The 20,820-nt window shown below is 30.9% G+C and overlaps 1 protein-coding gene across 4 annotated transcripts in view; it reads left to right on the plus strand.

Annotated features, from left to right (window-relative positions):
• LOC107445150 (sodium-dependent dopamine transporter) overlaps positions 1-20,820 on the plus strand; it is a 171,032-nt gene that overhangs the window by 142,998 nt on the left and 7,214 nt on the right. For all 4 annotated transcript variants that reach the window (XM_043053562.3, XM_043053561.3, XM_087160910.1 and 1 more), the window contains exons 11-13: positions 7,314-7,413; positions 10,015-10,115; positions 19,022-19,189. In XM_043053562.3, coding sequence (XP_042909496.1) covers positions 7,314-7,413; positions 10,015-10,115; positions 19,022-19,189 — 369 coding nt within the window. The remainder of the gene's footprint in view (positions 1-7,313; positions 7,414-10,014; positions 10,116-19,021; positions 19,190-20,820) is intronic.

Raw genomic sequence — 20,820 nt, forward strand, 5'->3', positions numbered from 1 at the left:
GCGTAATTTAAATTCGTGTAAAATTTATACCAATTGTTGTAAGAGAGATTTTGAAGCCTATTTTATTTTCGAAAATCCAACCTTTTTTAAAATATGACACGGAAATAAGCAAATTTCTAATTAACATGGATGCAATTATGATGGTAATAATTTTATTTACATATTTATAAATTGGAACTAAAATTTTTCATTACAACTTGTATTGTTCTATCGTTTAAAGAAAAACCCTGCTTTAAATAAAAATAAAATTAAGTAAAAATATTTAACTAGTCATACTCAAGCTTGTTTGTTTTTTATGTAAATATATAATTTATGTCCCTATGTGAGAGGAAAAAATCAGACGATTTTAAATTACCGCTATACGTCAAAGTAAATGTTATTTTTTTAAAATATAAATTCCTTTAATAACAGGGGGAAAATTACGATTTAAAAAAAAGAAGGAAATAAGACTTTAGATTCATTCAGACGATATTTTGTTCAGACGATAAAATTGAACGATTGGGAAAGGATAAAACAGAAAATCCAGACGAAACACACGACTACATTCTCTTCATGCAAAACGATTCTTTCCTACCTTAATTGAATCGTAAGGGGTCGGAGCAATAAAAGCTGTACGTGATTCCCCAGAGCAGACGAGCGCAATTTATCTTGCAGATCTGAAGTCTTTTGTGGAATTTTGAGTTTATTACCTTATGACGTTTTCATAAATCAATCGATGAATTGTATTTCAGATTAGGAATGGCAACAGAAAGCAATCTTACTCAATCTTCTATCTGAAATAAAAGTTTAGTCTTTTCAGATAATTAATTTTATTCTTTTCTGATTACGTTTGAGAGAAGAAATTGAAATTCATTTTCTTTACCAATTTTTTTTCCTTAGATATTTCAATTTTATTTTTTTCCCTATGGGTATTGTAATCAGTGACGTATTTTTTCAATTGCGAAAAATATGACTGATATGTAATACTGTTTTAATATTTCGTCACTAATTATGGGTACTGTTTTCGTTCAAATCGTATTAAATTTTTTGATTTTTATTTGTTTACTTTTTTTTTCTTCCATGCCCACCTGTGTTAACATCCGTCAATTCAGGCATTTACAGGGCGATTTTGTTGGCCTCTCTTTCAGGGGCACCATATTAGGTGGGCCAACGTCGCTCCCACAGTGAGGACAGATAGTACTGAGAAGGAAAGAACATCCATGCCTTGCGCGGGATTTGAACCCAGAACCTTTCTGATGCAAGGACAGTTCCCTGCCCCCTACTCAGGCCGATCGGCTTATTTGTTGACTATATTTAAGAAAAATGTCCCATTTTTAATGACATTTTAAATCGGTTTTACCATTTCACCTAAAGCTGCATCTTCATTTTGTTTTTGTACAAGCGGTTTATTTTTGTTTCTAAAAAAATCCATTAGTATGATTGTTATTGAATATATTAAATTAGATCTTTAAGAATGAAATTCGTAGGTTGGATACGGGATTATTAGGTTGGATTGTTTGACATTGGATTAATATTTCTTTCATCAACTTAAAAAAAACATCGCAAGGTCTAAAAAATATTAAAATTTCATTTTAAAAAAATTATAATTTTTATTAAATTTCTTTTTTTCTTATTTTTTGGAGAAGGCAAAGGTCAAAAATTTGCATGAGTATGAATGATATAAAGTATGAAACTGGCACTGTAACGTTACAAACCACGCGGATCATTAATTGACTCAAGTGTTTGTTGTCTTTATTGAACACGGATGAATCACTAAAACACTCTTCAAACAATCGCCAAAAGAAGCTGCTCGTGGAGTGTTTGGTGTTCTAGGTCAGGTCTGATACTTAGCGATTTTATGAAACCTGACTCATGGGTCAGAAAGAGCGATATAATGTCACTGAAAGAAGTCATTTAATGAGAAAAGCCTACTTATAAACTTGAAAGAAATTCTAAACAAAGTTTACCCAAACACTAAAAAACATTGTATCATAAAATTCAAAGAATATTGCAAAACTTTAAATATTGCACTCAAAAGCCAAATCAAGTGCGAATTTATTTTCCAAATATTCTTTAAATGCTTGAAACAATAGAGATTAGCCTATAATTTCACAAGATAGGACAAAAATTCACAGATTGCACAAAATGTTCTAAAATATCCGAAATAATAGCCGAAAAAATACGTATTAGCCGATGAATAACTCACATAATAGCTGACACCTCAACTTGTCACAGAAATCATATTCTTCTATATCATATTTTTCAAATGCTTTCACATGCTTACCGACATCTAACATTCAAAATTCCATCGCATGACCCGACATCTAACATTCAATAATCCAGCCCTTAGCCCATCATCTCACAATCAGAAACCACTAAGTCCAACATCGCAACAATCATGAACCATTCGTTGTCAAATTCAGTCCGATGAATATCCACAATATTTTGTACTTTATTTCACTGTGAACCATGAGTTTTTTGAGTAGTAGTAGGAGTTAAGAAATGTACAAGGTCAGATCTGATATTTGACGGATTCCAATGATATTTTAAAAATAGTTGACAGCTGAGAATAAATTTCACATTCTTCAAAACAACAGCACAATTATTACAGAAATTAAAATTTTTCCAAGAGCCATTTTTATAAAAAGTTGATTTTGAAAGTTTTTTTATAATTTTGCTTTATTTTGTTCAGTAGACAAATATATTTTCCTACATATACATGGTATGTATTGCATGTTTAAACATTCTTAGATACATACAAAAAAATATATGTGTAATACTTCTTCTGTAAAATATTTGTGATTCTGAACAAGTAAATTTCAAAAACACCAAAGTATGTTCAGTATAAATGAACGGGATTTTGTAATGTAATAATTGTGCAGCTGTTTGAAATATGTGTAAAACTACCTATATTTTGTATTCAATTTATTCCTGCAAAATATTGCTGATAATTTTGGGTGACTATTTAATATTTTGCAGAAAAATGTTGTTCGCTATTGCCAAATTGTATAAATAAATAAAGTATTGCATTTAATTTCTCTTTGCACTATTTCAAATTTCAGATTTGCCTTGCCAAATTTCTATGCAAATTCATCCCTTTACATCTTATACGTTCAAATCAACTCCTAACATTTCTGCATGACTGTGTTTTTCCTTTATTTCAATTTCCAGTCTAATGTCCATCTTAAAAGGCACTAATCCGTTGTGCTTTCAAAAATCGCTGAACTGCCTTTTTCGTTCCATAATTTTATATAAGAAATCCAATTTAGAACATGAAAATCACCAATAAGTCAAATTTAAGAAACACACAAGGTTGAGGTGTCCAAAAATGATCACTTCTGTTCCTTCCTGCAGCAAGCAAATGCTCTAAGGAAACCTATGCTTGCATTTCGTACAGCGTGTCCAGCTCTTCGAATGGACGTTCCTCTGATGTGGAAGAATCGACGTTTACGTTCTGGCTTCTGTTGTAACTCTACTAGATCTCTTTTTGTTGTTTCGACATCACACTCTTCAGTACTTTCAATGGTCTTGCTTTCTTCTTGAAGAGTCTCAACAATTTCTTCCCTTTCCAGACTATTGATATCCGAATCCGATACAACCTGATTGAAAAGCTCCTCCCTTGCTGTTAGAATATCGTGCAAGATCATTAAACCTTCAAAATTGTATACAGGCTTTTCATCGGGACTCGGCACTTCTGGGTCGGGTGTCTCGTTCTCAAAATCTGTGGCAAAGTATGAAACGTGAGGGCCAGAACAGGATGTTTTTGTATCATCTGAGTTCACGTCTACCGGTTTGAAGTTAGCCCAGTGTAACCATGCGCCATATGAGATCATGGGAAGAAGGTCTTCTTTCCGAGTTCTGCTTTTCTCGCTATTGCTGGATTCTTCTCCAAATGTTTGGCAGCAGTCGGATAAATCTTTTTGGCTAGAATCTGTTCCACTGCCTGATGTTTTACAACCGGTACTACAAGAAGTCTCAACAGCTAATTGATCAAGTCCTCTTCGCTCTTGCGATACAAATGGGAAATTCTCCTTTGCCCTTCTATCACTGCCATATGATGTTAAATCAGATCCTTCACTGATATCGGCTAAATAACCTCTTCCGAATTCAGACCCTTCGTCAGTGGAAGCTGCAGTTATCTCACTTGATGTTTCATCGCCATTTGCAATTATTTCTTGCTGTCTGATGTAAGCAATGGCTGCCTTCACTACAGCATATACAAAGAATCCAATGAATGATGGTAAAAAGGAGTATAAATCCCATTGATTTTGAAATGCAGCACATAAAAGGAGAAATAATAATATTGCTATGGATGTAACCTCGAAGAAATAGAGCTTGCTCATGTTGAAAATGAGAACTTCAACATGCGTCTTTGCGTGAATCAGATTGCGTTCGACAAAGAGACGCTGTGGAAATTTAATTTTGATCACACAATTTCCATTATTGAAAAAGTTAACTAGAACAATTAAAATGTCATTGTTAAGGAAGACTTATTTATTATATTTTTGCCTTTATATTGTTAAAATAGTTATCTTTGCTTACAGAAAAGAAATAGATGTAGTAAACAATGACAATACATCCGTGCATTGTTGAATTTTAGAAAAGGAAACCAGTTGGAAAAAAATGTCTTTTTGATATTTCTAATAAGTTGAATAAAAAGTTTGAATAAAAAGTTAGATCTTTCCCAATTATAAGAGATAATAACACATGATAAATTAGATTTTTTTTTAACGAAATTATGCATTTGAAAAAATTTATTGATTAATTTTCTTGAAGAATTTCGAGAAATATATTTATTTTTTGTTGTAGATTTTTTTTTATTACCCGATTAGAAATCACAATAACGAAATTTTAAATTCAAATTTATCACTATTTAAACATCAATAGGTAAATTTAGGAGATATTATGTTCTTTGTGTTTTACACTATTTTATAAATGAACAGAAAAGTATTAAAAATCTCCGAGGAAATTATAATTGATTTTTTTAATTTTTGATGTCACCAAACCATTTATATAATTTCTTTCAACTGACACATTTTTTAAAAGTTTTCTTGAAAAAAAAAACAACTTTATCGAAGATTTTATTATGCATAAATTAAATAGTTATAAATAGTAATAATTATATTCAAAAGTAAATTAAACTTTTGTTGTTCTTCAACACCACAGAATTAAGTCACCTTGAACACTGAATAAGTGACAATCGTTCTTCACAGCGGTTCCCCAAAGGTGTTCCTTTGAACCCTTGGGTTCCGTGAAAGGTTCACAGGGGTTCCAAGCCTTAGGGCTTTTTCTAGTCAGAAATAATTCCTGAAATCTGTTATCTGTAATAAATACAATCAATAATTCATTATATAATTATTTTTTAGTTATTTTTATAAAATTATTCAAATAATATACCATTGAAAAAAAAAAATTTTTAAACAAAAATTCTATTAACAATATATTGAATAAATTATGAAAAGAATATACATTTATAAAAATCTATATTAGTATTTACGGAGTTCTGCATAATCTACGTTATTAATATATACCATTTGCAGCATTATCTACATTATTAATCTATGTTATCTACAGTATTATCTAAATTACAAATCTGTAATAGTAGTACATTCAATTTTTAATTTAAAAAATAAATCTCTAAATTAATATAGAAGAAATATTTATATATATATATATATATATATATATATATATATATATATATATATATATATATATATATATATATATATATATATATATATATATATATATATATATATATATATATATATTTCTTCGTTAACCATTCTCAACTTCTTCATTTCCAGCTTAGGCATCCACCAAACACGTTTTGAGAATTTATTTTGCTCCCATTCCAGACCAGTTACTTTAACTGTCTTTCATGGAAACCAATTTTAAGACAATCATTGATGAAACAACGAAAAAAATTCCTTAGTGACATTAAATAATTTCAACGCAATTAGTGATTTTCTTTGGTCGTTTTATCTGTTCATAATTTTTAAATAAACTTCCTTCAAAAATAGGGTTTCACCAAAACATGATTGAGCATTTGAGGGTACATAGGCGAGAAAAAAAATTGGGAAAATTGGTTTATTAAATTTTAGCTTTCATACATCACACTGACTTCTTAAGCACGTTCTTAAGCACCAATGACAGTAATGGAATGGAGAAAAGCTTTAAAAAAATTTAAAAAAATGCAATGGTGAGAGTCAAATGTTCTCTTGTTTTTATATTGTATTTTTTAGACATCGACAATAAACATTTTAAAGGAAAAAAATTCGTTTTAAAGGACGAGTCACTTTCCGGACAAAAAAGTAAATAAATAAAATTTTACTTACACAGTGTAGAACATTTTTTCCCCTTTCTATACCAGAATATGTAAAAAATATCCTCAATGGTTGGCAGATTATTGGTAGAAATCTCTTTGCTGTACCATGGAAGTTTTCATTTTTTTTCTCTCCATGTAACACAAATGCAGGTTAATTCCGTCAAAAAATTCTCTATGGAAGCAAGTTTTTCGAAAGGAATGTTCGATAAATTAGCGACTTTTTAAATAATCGGCGTGGAACAGCCGACAAAATTCTGAATTTTCAATTACCAGCACTCAACTCCGTTGTCTTGTAATTATGAACCCAACCTAGAAGACTAGGGAACTCTTGAATCAAGCATTGGGACAAACTAGTCCTCGGGGAGGACATTTTGATGGAACTAACCTGCATTTGAAATCATGAAAATCTTCCACGGTCAGCCAGAAAGCAAAGGGATTCTAACCTCTATGATCCGCCTGCCACTGAAAATATTTTTAGTCAGCACTGTGGTTAGTGCGGGCCGGGAGCAGAATTCGTATCATCCATCTACCGTTGGGATTCGAACCAGGGTCATCTCATTGGGAGGTAAACGGTCTATCCTCTGTGCCACCACAGTTCACCAAACCACCTCTGCCATCTGGGTTAAGTTCTAAATTGCTAGACTATGTAGCTGAACATTGATGGTCTTAAACATAAAAAAAAACGCACCAGCTGTTCAATGTCAGGTATAAAATAAAGTAAAACATGCTTTTCAGCATGTTTTACTTTAGTACACATTATTTATTATGCACAGCAAACAGTACAGTTTTTTAACTGTACAGTTTGACAGGGAAAATTGATAAACGACGAGTTAGTGGAAGGCTTAGTGATACTTCTTACATCCATTTCGAATTTTAGGACTATTTTTACAGTTTTTAGAAGTAAAGATCGCACAGTGGTATCCGTAGCATTTTTATTTTAATTTGTAACCTCTTTCTATTGATTATAAAATCAAAACTAATCCGCCACTTTCATGTATTACAGGGAGGTGGTTATACCATGCATTGGTTCGATAGTTATTCCGCAAGTATATCATTGTTATTCTCTGCTCTGTTTGAAGCTATTGGAGTAGCTTGGCTGTATGGTAAGTATAACCATATTCCACGATTAACAGTCTTAAACGTCTATACTACTTCGAAAGACAGAAATTAGTGAATATCGTTATCTTCAAGTGAAACGTCATTTATTTACATAGTCACTTTCGTGGACGATGAATGTAATTTTTTTTTATTTCCCTATTCCAGCAAAACTCGACATTCTGTATAGTGAACGCTGAATAAAATATTTTCTGGTAATAGTTTAGAATCGTAGACCCCACTCAAATTTGGATTATAAAATAAGCTAGTACATGTGAAAATAAACCAAAAACCAGTCTCGTTACTCTAAACAAAAGTTGTGGTAGCCCGAAAGTAGCGCTATTGAAACAAAGACAGCACAGACTGTTATGGTAGCCCCAGAGACGGTTTATACCTTTCGTAGGCCCTAGGCATAGCCGTTTTTGGACACATTACCGACATACTGCCGATATTGCAGTTGATATCGATAATACCATTATGATTAGTTCGATCGATAACTATGTAAACACTTCACGTCAACAATACAACAACAAACCAGCAAAGAAAACAGTGAGATTAATTACAAGAAATATTTACGCCATTTTAGATGTATTTTCAGAAATGACTAAAAGGCGTAAAGCTTACAGTGATTCGTAAGATAATTTCGGTTTTCTTGTTCACAAAATTTTGTCAGAATCTGAGATTAAACTAGAAGCGCAAAATTTGGTGAAAATTTACTCATCCGATTTAGAGGAAAACTTTGTAGATGAATTTTTACTATTTTCAAATTTGTATGAACATAAATCTGCACAAGAAATGTTGAAGGCTCAAATTAAAGATAAACTTGTGAATACTTTTCCTAACGTTCACATTGCATTAAGAATATATTTGTCGATTCTTGGATCAAATGCAGAAGGAGAAAGATCCTTCTCCAGATTGAAATTGATAAAAAATTATTTGCGTTCAACAATGAATCAAGATCGTTTGGCATCGCTCGCACTTATGTCTATTGAATACGACATTTTGCGTAGTTTGGAATTCGATAGCATAATACAAGATTTCGTTGAATCCAAAAATCGCAAAAAAAGTAATATATCAGATCATAAGATTCTGCAAAATAATTTATTACCGAAAAATATTATATTTTTATTTGTATCTTCATAATTTTGTGCAAAATACACTTGTTGTTTTTAAAGCTAAATTATTTTTGTCAAAAATTTTTTTTTCTCCCAAGTTTTTCGTACGCCCCTGAATTTCGTAGGCCCTAGGCACGTGCCTAGTGTGCCTATAGGTTAATCCGGCCCTGGGTAGCCCGAAAGTGGCGTTATTGAAAGCAAAGACAGCACAGACTGTCATGGTAGCCAGAAACGGGGTTGATGCAAAACTGAACGAAAATTATCTCCAAACCAATGGACACTTAAAAGGAAATAAGATATATGCATTTAAAGACATGGTTCAACGTTTAACTAAATGAATTGAACTTCAAACTTATACAAAAAAATTGGTGCGAAATTATACTGCTGTTGTGGTGCTTTTTATCGACAAGTAACCATATGTAGAATACAATGATTGTAGGTTTGTAACAGAAAATGCAATAAATGAACTTTTCTTAAGCTCTTTTTCGAAGCTCTGTCGCCAAGAAAAATAAAAAAAAGCCATAGTTCAAGTCCCTTACACTTGAAGCTACACGATAATTACGATTTTAAACTATAAATATATAATCTTGCAGTGAAAAAATATCTAGTATGCAGAACAGACAAATAACTTTTATTTTAAAAGTTATTAAACTTTTTTAAAAATCGCCAATTTGGAGACATTCTTTCACCTAGACTGAAGACTATCAAAAATCACTGCCTTATTTTCAGTTTTTGCGAATTTTTATGTGCCCCAGAAATGTCGCATTGGATATTTAAAAATTAGACCACAAATGCTTTCCCTGTGGCTTTTCTCCATATTTGGGTTTTGCGCTATTTTAAATACAAGCGACGACAGCGCTGGATTTAGATAGGCTAAACTTGACCAAACAGTCATGTGTAACAATTTTGAAACTCACCCCAGTCATAAAAATAAGCATATTATTTGCAAAAAAGCATCATTTCATATTACGAAGGATCCTTCGGAAAACAGCCTTAATCAGGATTCATTGATGAATTTCTTCAATTTCCAGTATTTTATAATTTACAGGAGCGAAAAAAATTATATTAATGACTGAATTTCGGACATTCATCAGATCGACTGCGTAGGAAATTGACATTTACTGAATTTTGCATTTAAATGGTGAACAGCTAAACAGGAATAAACATTCACTAGAAATGTCTTTCTATTTCATTCAACTAAGAAAAAAGTTTTGATGATCGTAATTTCAATTTTTTTCTGGATGTCTTCTCATCGATTTTAGAGAGTCTAATCCTTGTCACTTATGTTTCAGTTCAACTAACATTACCAATTGTGAAAGTCTTCTACATTGCCTCGACAAATTTTAATGTTTTTTTTCCCATATCACTTATGTTTTGATTAAAATGACATTGTCAGCTGTGAATATCTTCAATATCGATTCGTCAAATTTTGACTATTTTTTATGATGTTCAGGGTAACACCCTTTATAATTTTTAATCTTGATATCTTTTTAGGTATTGGGCCATTTAGTGAGAATGTGAAAGAAATGCTAGGTCATAAACCTGGTCTGTACTGGAGACTATGCTGGAAATTCATCAGTCCTGCCTTCTTAATTGTAAGTATCTAACATCGTATATAGATTTAAAAGAAATCGCGATTTTTAATTATCCATTTCATTTTTTTTTAATATGTTATGTAAAGTGCGCAAAATAAAAAAAACGGAACACCCTGAATCTTCAGGTTCTTGGAATCTATCTTAAATGTTTGAGGGGGTGATCTTAAATATGCTAATTAATAAGTGCAGGTGATATTTTAAATTACGAAATCAGACACAAAAACCTACTTTCTTGGAATAAACATACCCATTTTTCGACTGATTCGAAATCTGGGAAATATGGTTCCCATAGTTTGGCCAGCAGAGCAGTTCATAATTTAGATCCTTTAATGCTAATTTTATTGTTCGCTAATTTCGTCATATCTCTGGAACGTTTTAAGCGAATCGAAAAAGTTTTGCACGCAATTATAAAATTTGCTTATCCAAAGATAATTCCCTGCCAGATGCAAAGTAAATATTTATTATTTTTTATTTAATAATGGTCGAAAGAATTTTGAATTGTGTCTGATTTCGTAACTTAAAATATCGTCTGCCCTAATTAATTATATTTCAGGTCAACCCCTCGAATCATTAAGATTGAGTTCTAGAACTTGAAGATCCGATCATTAGATCAAAAGTTATTTAGAGTGGTCCATTTTTTTTTATTTTGCGCACTGTACAATTAATTTTGCATTTTGTTTACATGTCAAGATTGTTTTTTTAGGAGCAATACTTTCAATTATGTTCAGTAAAAAAGTAAAAATAGGAAAAGTTAATTTATTCAAAGGTGTCTCAAAAATATAACGCAATGAAAACGTTTAAAACATAAAACTACAAATTTAAAGATTCCAGAACATCATCTGTGTTGGATACAGTAGCGTTAGCAGTGTCGTCATACAGATCTCCTGAAATGGATTCTACTTCATCTCATCTGCAAAGTTCCACAAAAAATTGTCTTCACCCCTCTCCAAAGAATTCGAAATTCCACACTTTTTAAAAGATTTTGCATAAATATTTGAATCTACACTTCAGCACTCGTCTTGCATCATTTGGCACATGACGTCCATAGGAATAATAATTGACTTATCCACAGTATTTTGTATTTGTAGTTGATTTACGTCGCACTAGAGCTGCACAATGGGCTATTGGCGACGGTCTGGGAAGCATCCCTGAGGATGATCCGAAGACATGCCATCACAATTTTGATCCTCTGCAGAGGGGATGACACCCCCGTTTCGGTAGCCCGACGACCTGCACGCGAAGTCGAGCACTTTACGATAGAACAGCTTAACGAGGACCCATACCGCACACCCTCGGTCCCTACGTAGACTGATCCAAGTGGTCACCTACCCGCAGCCAGTGATGCTTGACTTCGGCGATCTGCTGGGAACCGTGTCTTAACGATCAGTCCACTGCGGGACGACTTATCGACAGAGGTCAACTTATATGCACCACGGCATACCAGTAATTTGCTAACTTGCAGTCAAAAATAGGTGGTCGACTTATACGCCGGAATATATTACTTTCTTGAACCTCGTATTTTAAATTTTTGGTAATCTTTACAAAAATTAGGGAGTTTTAAAAGTTTTTTAAGAAAATGACAAACATTATAAGACCAGAAAATGATTTACACAAATTCCTTCTCAGTTTATTTCAAAATATTATAATTCTTGTTTTTTCTTTTTAAGGTCTCTAACTATTAGAAAACAATGCTGCCACAATTTCTAAATTTTTTGTTAGAAGAGTGTTGCACGATCCTAATATATATATTTTTAGAATCCTTGTTAAAAGAGAAGTTTAAAAAATATGCACATTAAGGGCGGCAAATTAGTATTATTATTTTATTTTATTTCCAATGGCAGATTACAGACAGTAACAGCATACATAAACATCTAAAAATAAGAACAGAAACAAAAGATGCTGCAACAGTCTATTAATCAGAACATGTCTCTAGCTTCCCAATAGCGGTTGTTGATAGAATTCCTGCAAAGTGCAGCGCAGCGGAGAAGGTGCGTGGAGTCCATGTCCTCAACAGAACTGCAAAGAGTGCATACCGGGGAAGGAACGATACCAAATCTAGACAGATGTTTCCGCAGACAGTCATGACCGGTGGCCAAGCGGAATTCAGCCACCGCTTTTCGTCTTGGGCCATTTCGCAAATTTAGGATGTAAGCCCTCCAAGACTTAGTAGAAGTACGGTCGATAAGTTCTTCATGAGCACAGGTCTGAAAGGTCCTCTTAATAGGCTGTTGGATGGAACAGAAGGGCATAATGTGCGCAGAAGCCTGAATAATTAAGGCCCCCTTTTTTGCTAAGTAGTCTGCACTTTCATTACCCGTAACCCCGCAATGGGCAGGAACCCACTGGAGAACAATGGTTTTCTTAAGGGATGCTAGGTATTCAAGTTGGAGGCGACAATCCAAAATGTCTCGAGTTAAGGGATTATTTAAGGATGCAATGGCAAGCAAAGCAGCTCTTGAGTCACATAGGACAACAGCTTTTTCAAAAGCAAATTAGTATTGGAATGAGGAAAATACGAAATAATGATCATAATTTGCCAAATCAAGATTCAGAGAAGGACGAATTAAAAGCATCAATTCAACTTTGATTGTCATCTCGTCTCCTCTTCGTTATTAAGAGGCCCTTCCTCTCTCGATCGAACTAAACTATCGAAGATTATTTTAATGCTTTTTATTTCATTTTCACAACTAAAACTGATGATGAATATTAACTCTATTTGTGGCAGTATCTTCCGATACATGTAAAATGCCAGGCCGCCAGCCATCCAATCGCAATTTGAGATTTAAAGCGTGCGCTATTTTAGATTCTATATTAATATTTTGTGACAAAATTATGTCAATACAATTCTGCAATCATTAGTTTCTGATAGGTAGTTAGATAGCAAACAATTGCCTGTTTTTAGTTTAGAGTTATCGATAAATATCTATTTGGTTTTTGTCAGTTTAAGCTGTTATAAAATTAGATTTTAAAAAAATTCTGAAAACTGCGAAGCGAGTAGTTTTACATTATTTACTCAATACCACAAAAGGCATAATTTCATTATATAAAAGTTTTTTCACTTCATAAGAAATTTCTTTTACCACGTGACCTTCTTGTTTTTCTATCGTATATAACCTTCCCATTAAGTATCATCAATTACGTTTTTTACTCATTCTAAACTTACAGATGGCAGAGCCCAAGGAATTGCACATAAAGAGGTCTGGCTCTTAAGAGACTCATAATATTTAATCGAAGTTAATTCTCCTAATCTATTAACCCCTTTCTTCTCGCTCCCGTGAAAATGACGAGGTGAGGTTTCGCCCTCTATTTCTCGCTCCCGTTATATTTCCGTGCTGGAGTGCTCAGTAGTTACGCGCCAATAAGAATAAAACTAATTCATTTCTTTTGCCCAGAAAACATTTTATTTCTCATTTTACACCCCAGAAGGCAGTACCAGGATATTTTTAAAATAATTGTAGATAGTTAGTTTATTTTAAACTAGATGTCAGCACTAATCAAATAGCACTAATAAAAAATAGCCACTTTTATGACCGTTTTCTTGAAAATTAACCGATCGTTAAGGGGTCAATAAAGCGACCCTTTTATTTTTTTACCTTTTTTTTTAGGTATTATGCTTTTTTAATTATACTATGTAACAAAAGTTTGTTAGGTGCAAAAAAGTAACAAGAAAACACAAATTAAAAATTTAGCTTAAAATCCAATTAAATTAATTTAGCTTAAAATCCCATTTAACTTAATTTGACAAACTTAATTTGATTAAAATTTTAGAAAAAAAAATTGCGACGCACAATGTGATAGCTTTTTTTTAAAAAAAAAAATTATTTTTAACAAGGGTTCTAAGTATATTTATCAAAACCTTTCGCAAAATCGCTTGAAAATTCCGAATAGGGAAAAAAGGACGAGATCTAATTTAGTTTTTCGTCTTATTCAGCCGACAAAAAGGAAAAATATCTTATACATTTAAAGTAATATCTCAACTTGGTATATAAAATTAAACAAATCACTTCACTTTGAAGTGAAGGATAATCAGGAGCAATACTCTGTAGATAATGATTAACTGTTTCAACAATTGCCGTGCGAACAAGATGTAGACTGATATATAGGCCTATGAGGTATATTTTTGTTACTTCTGACGGAAGCCTTTTGATGTTACCGATTTAAATAATGTTGCCAATTAGAAAAACTTAATAAATTCTAAGAATTACTTCGGCTCTTTTAACCTTCCGCTCCTTTCAGTCTCGAACAAAGAATTTGATTTTAATTATATGATTCAAGGCTGAGCTAGATCAGGAATTTAACTGTTACGCGTTATACTGTCTTATTTAAAATGAACAGCCAAAAAAAAACAATGTTGCTTCTGTTCGGCAGGCAACGCCCTGTGTGTAACAATGGTATGCTTTGTCAATATTTCTGGTAACACTTGGAACTTGGTTAACAATTTATAAAATGAGATATTTTTAAAATATTAAATATGATTTATCGTTACCTGATTAAACAAATCATTCGTTTCAAAAATATACAAATAGTAAGTAACCAGTCGACATGTTTCAAGCGTTTTAAGAATAGGCGCCTCTTTTCAAGTTGTGAATGAGAAGAAACAAAAGTGATTTAAAATACATATATATAAAAAAGCGCTTACCGCTTCAGTTTCTTGAGATCATTTATTTAATGATTTATAGAGTTGAAAAATTATCTGTGTCTTTCAATTTAGCTTTTAAAGAAATTTGAAACTTATACTATAAATTTTTTTTGTCAGTTAGAGATGTTCTTAATAATCGCTTAAACATCTTGAATTTTCTATAAAAAAATAAGTGAAAATATTTCAAGTTATAAAGACTGTAAAGAGAATTTGAAACTAATATCGTTTTAATAAAAAAGATAATAATTATTGTATTATTGAATAATTTCCGTTCCTAACAACAAAATCCAATTTGTCTTTCGATGACTATTAATAATGCTTAATAGTCTAATATTAATACACTCTGGCACATTCTAAGTACAAATGTCGTACAGTACAATCAACGCACAATTTAAAGTCATTCTAAACATGCTGTAAAAAGTAATGCTGTACACCAGCGGTTCCCAAATGGTGCGCTCCGTGGAACCCTAATATTATACGGAAAAGTAAAAAGGGTTCCACGAATTAGCACTTTTTATAACCAGTGATGAGTTTTAAAACGTCTAATTATATTTGAATCCAACCTATAATTCATTCAATCTTACTGTTGCCTTTAAGAAATTATTTCAAGTAAAATGCCACTGAAATAAAAATGGCATTTTTTTATAGGAAAATACAGTAAAATTTTACAATACATTGAAAATATTATTAAAAAAAAAAAAAAAAAAAAACACATTTATGAAAGATTCCACTAATATTTCTTACTGCATTTTTCAAATCAAAATATTTAATAAAGAAATATGTTTCCATAAAAACCAGTTCTTTTTAAGTTTTCATTTTGAAGTAAACAATAATTCGACTTATTTTAATCATTTTCAGCTTATGTCTACCAGAAACAAATGCATAACTAGACTGGACATATAGCACAAGGACCGCAAATTTAACTGTAGGGCATAAAACCAAATTTAAGATTATTAATTATAAAACGATGAATAATCTTCATTCCTTAATTAAATATTATTTGTAATTTTTTCTCTCTCCTCTACTTAAAAAAAAATTTAAAAGCAAAATGATGAACATTTGCAGACAACTCGATTGGCTGCTACAAATGACCTGCTTCACGTTATTTTACACATTTAAAGTTTACCAAATGTGCAAAAAGAATTTGCTTTGGATGAGTTTCCCTTTAAAAGATTTTTTTTTAATATTGTTCCATAAATAACAAGTACAAGCAGGCATACTTATACTTGTTATTTATTATACTTTCATTTTAATTCGTGAATTAAAATAAAGGAAAATATTACATTCAGTCCCTCGCCCAATTATTAGACGCAGTATAAGATTCTAAGTAAGATCTTAATTAACAGGTGATACTATATAGATTTATTGTTTTTACGCGACTGAAACCGGTTTGCACTTGTTTACGTTTGTGTATTAATTGGTTAAATTGGACGATATATAATATCAATTCGATGATTGGATAAATTACACTATATGTTATATAAATATAGAATATTTATTATATTATAATTAGACCAAATTATTAGACGCACTGTGGTTTTTTAATAATTGCATGTTTTGCAAGAGTTTGTGCGCAATACTTTTATATTTAAACATATAATAATAATATACATATAATATAATAATAATAATATAAAAACATATAATATAATAATAATAATAAACATATAATAATAATGGGTTTTTATTCAGATTTTTTATATACTTCCTATCTGTATTTATTTTTAACGTATTGCATTACAATATTAATCAATTGACACACGAATGTAAACAAGTGCAAACCGGTTTCAGCGACGTAAAAGCAATAGACAGGGTTAGTCCTACGTCATCAACGACGTCACTAGCTCTCCCCGTTCCAAACAAAGTTTCGAACGGAGCAAACAATATGGCGTTTCTCATGTAGTTAAAAGTGGGTCAACTAAATCTTTGAATATATTAATATAGAGTCGAATTTAACCACTGAAAGGGCAAGAAAAAGTGTTGCATATATTAATATTACGTTAATCTCTTTTTATGATATTAATTGGAGTAGCTTATTAATTGTAAATGATTATGAAAACTTTTTGTATGTATGATTGGGAGAATTAGTATTTAATATTTACCATATAAATTGTAGTTATAATCTGGAAATCGGAAATTTGTGAATCTTATTATTTGAAAAATGTTATTTCTAATTTATGTTTAATTTTTCTTAAAATATGTATATTATATTAAATAAATTTTTTTTTATAATATTGAGACAACTTATTAATTGTAAATAATAATGAAAATTTAAAAACAAATTCAAAAGTTATGTAAGGAGCATGAATAAAGTCAGATAAGTTGGTGAAAATTATAAAGCATTTAAGATACACGTTTTTAAAATAGTAAATTTACCAATAAATTTGAGCTAAAATGATAGGAAGTAAAAAAAAAAAAATATTATGTAAACAAGATCTTAACACAGACGTTGACAGATCTTAAAACATATTTACAACCAAATTATGAAATAAATTTGGATGACTTGAATATTACGTTCACTGTAACAAATAAAATATTACTATGAAGGTAATTTAAAAAATTTTGATTTAGACTGTTAAATGCAAATTTTATTCTCTAAAAAGTGATAACAGTAACATTTGCCAAATATAAAAGCTGTATAACTAAATATGTATACATGCATTAAAGAGTTAAGTTTCTAAATTAAAAAATTTCTTAAAAATTTTAATTATATTTATTTGAAATGCATGCGAAATTAATATTATTATATAAGTAAAATTTAAACACCTATGTGAATACATAGATTAATAAATATGAATGTTAAATAAAAGTTTCTGTATGGGATAAGTATGTTTTAAAGAATTCTAAAAAATTCATGTTGCACTTTCTTATCGAATAAAATAGGAATCTGAGATTTTAAGATAAATTCATATATAACACCTACAAAAATTGTTCCTCTCGCATTTTAAAATGAAAATTAAAAAAAATTTTAAAATAATTTAGCTATTCTATATATTAAAATTCTGGAAACTAAACATAGTATTGACCCTTTTAACATAACACTACACTGCACTATCATAACACTACACATTAACTTAGCACTACACTAGTAACGTTAAGAATAATCTAATATTAATTATCCAATAATAAGGTATCTTAATTTTCTCAAAAAATGAATGCATAAAATTATTGTTAAAAACTATTTAATGATGATGTTGACAAATATAACAAGAAAAAATCTCAAGTCAAAATAAGTCTCAGTTTAAACTAAAACTCTGCACATTTAACAATAAGTTAGTAACATAATTTATTCCTATTTAGTAGTTAAAAACTAAAGCTAATGAGAATTAGCAGCAATAATCAGAAAATCTTAAGCAAACAAAGTTTACAATAACTACAAATTTAATCATCAGACTTAATTAAATAAACAGACATTAGTATTGATAAATACAATCTAATTATAGATTAAAAATTACAAAACGTTTTTAAAAACAATGCATGCCTATCCATAACTAAAGAAAAAAATTAGATGTAGATAAAGAATAAGTAACAAATTCTAAATAAAATAAGACATTATTATAAACATGAAACAAGAGTTAAAAATATTGACGCTTAAATTTTTATATATCAAAATTAAAGATAACTTGACCATTTTGAAACTTTTTTTATAGCATTTAATGCACTTAACTCGTAAAACCTACTGATACCCCGTATAAAGAAAACTACATAAATTAGGAATAAGTCTCTTAAAAGCGCTAAATAATTTTATTTATGTCAATAAACAACTAAAAATCTTGCCGTCTTAAATTAACATAGGAAATGCCATTTAAATGGATCGTTCAACAGAATGTTTGGAACGGAGATTGGAAGGACGCGTCGTTTGACGTCATGAAATACGTCATCACTGTCCCTGTCTATAAAGCTGTATAGTATCACCTGATAATTAAGATCTTACATAGAATCTTACAGTGCGTCTAATAATTTAAACAGGGACTGTTGTACATTTAAAAGAAAAAAGATAAATGTAAATAAAAATATAAGAATAAAATCAATCCTATCATGGAAAGAAAAAAAAAGCATAAAATGACTAAAATCAATTTTTTTAAAAAAATAAGCCTTAATCCTAAATCTAGGAGGAACTAATTCTGTCTGCTATGCTGACTAAAATTTACCATCTAGAACGGCGAATACTATATATTACCAATAGGCACTAAGCAAGAGTTTATCCAAATTTATGATGTTCTATTGTATTTGAAAATAAAATGCCTCCTAATATTTTGATTCACAGGCAGTAATTGTGTCGGCCATCATCAATAACCCACCTCTGAAGTATAACAACTATCTCTATCCAGGATGGGCTGTAGCATTAGGATGGGGCTTTGCTCTATCTTCAGTAGCGATGGTACCCGGATATGCATGCTATAAACTTTGTAAGGCAAAGGGTACTTGCTCAGAGGTAGGTTGTATTACTTATATTTAATTTTAAATATTGTTGAGAGTGACCATAAAAATGGACCAGATTTAATGGTATATTATTGCAGGACTATTTACAAAAAAAAAAAAAAAAAAAACACGAATCAGTGGTAAATTAACCTAGTTTATCTCAAAGATGTTCCATAATATTTTGGAAAGTGTGGCTGTTTGACTATCAAAATTAAAAACATAACATTTCTAAAAAGGGCACTAGCCCTAAGTTTTAACCCAGGACCCAAGTTCATCATAGTCGGGCGACCCTGCACGTTGAACTAAATTTAAGGATTCCATCTTAGCATGTCGAGCTAAGATTGAAAGATATGCTAAGATATAATAGGATTATATGTTAGCATATACACACAACGCCTTACTGCGGCATTTTAGCGTGTGTGGGGGCTGCAAACGGAAAAGCAACGATGAAGTATTTCCTAATTTATTTCATAACCGTCTTTGAACAGCTGGTCATATTTTTGGGTTTACGACTAATTTTCAACGCCGTAGCCTTGAAATTTTGAACCCAATCCAGAAGACAAGAGAACTCCTGGATCAAGTATTGGGAAAAAATTTCCTTCGTGGAGTTCTTGATGGAACTAACTCAAACGGTTAGCCTGATGGCAAGGGGCCTCTAACCCATGATTCGTCTACCACTGAGGATATTTTGATGTCAGCACTGTGGTCGGTGCAAGTCGGATGCGGAATTCACAGTCAATGCTAGGATTCGAACCCAGTTCACCTAATTAGAAAGCGAAAGCTCTATCCCTTGAGCCGTCACAGCTTAACGATGCAATATTTGTGCATACGCTTTTCTATAATGGTTTGAAAAAAAAAGAAACGAACCGCCCTGAATAACATCTAATTATCGACTCTTTGCGTTCTATGACTCAATCTTACTGGTTCGAAGGGGAGACCTGAAATGTGCTGTTTAATTAATGCAGACGATATTTTAAGTTACGAAATCAGACAAAAAAAAAACGAAATTTCTCTGAATAAACATGTCTTTTTTTCCTGACGGATTATGATTTCTGACCCCCAAAATATAGGGGGTAACCACAATCTGGGAATTATGATCCCAATAGTTTGGTCAAGAGATCGCTTCAAAGTTTGGACCCCTTAAAGTTAATTTTAGTTTTCGCTTATTTCGCTATATCTCGAGAACTTTTTAATTGAGTTGAAAAATTTTAACACACAATTATAAAATTCGTTTATCCAAGGATAATTCCAATGCAAAAAATAAATTTTAGTAAAATTTTTTTATTTCATTCAAGAATGGTTGAAAAAATTATGAATTGTAAGGTATACAATTTTTTGCATCATTTTAAATAATGTAATTTTATATTAGCAAAATACAAAATTTGAGCTAAATCAGTTGAATAGTTATTGAAAAATTGAATTTTAAGTATTTGACTTTTTTGAAATTCTATCTCTCAGAAATTATTCGACCGATTTTGCTACACAAAATTACATTCTTTAAATTCATGTAAAAAATTGTATACTTCACAATTTAAATTTTTTTTCCGACCATTCTTAAATAATAAAAAAATATTTAGTAAAATTTATTTTTTGCATTGGAATTATTCTTGGATAAACAAATTTTATAATTGTTTGCAAAAATTT

This window comes from Parasteatoda tepidariorum, chromosome 4, assembly GCF_982258835.1.
Source record: "Parasteatoda tepidariorum strain Cologne lab strain chromosome 4, Ptep-v5.0, whole genome shotgun sequence".
Lineage (NCBI taxonomy): Eukaryota > Metazoa > Arthropoda > Arachnida > Araneae > Theridiidae > Parasteatoda > Parasteatoda tepidariorum.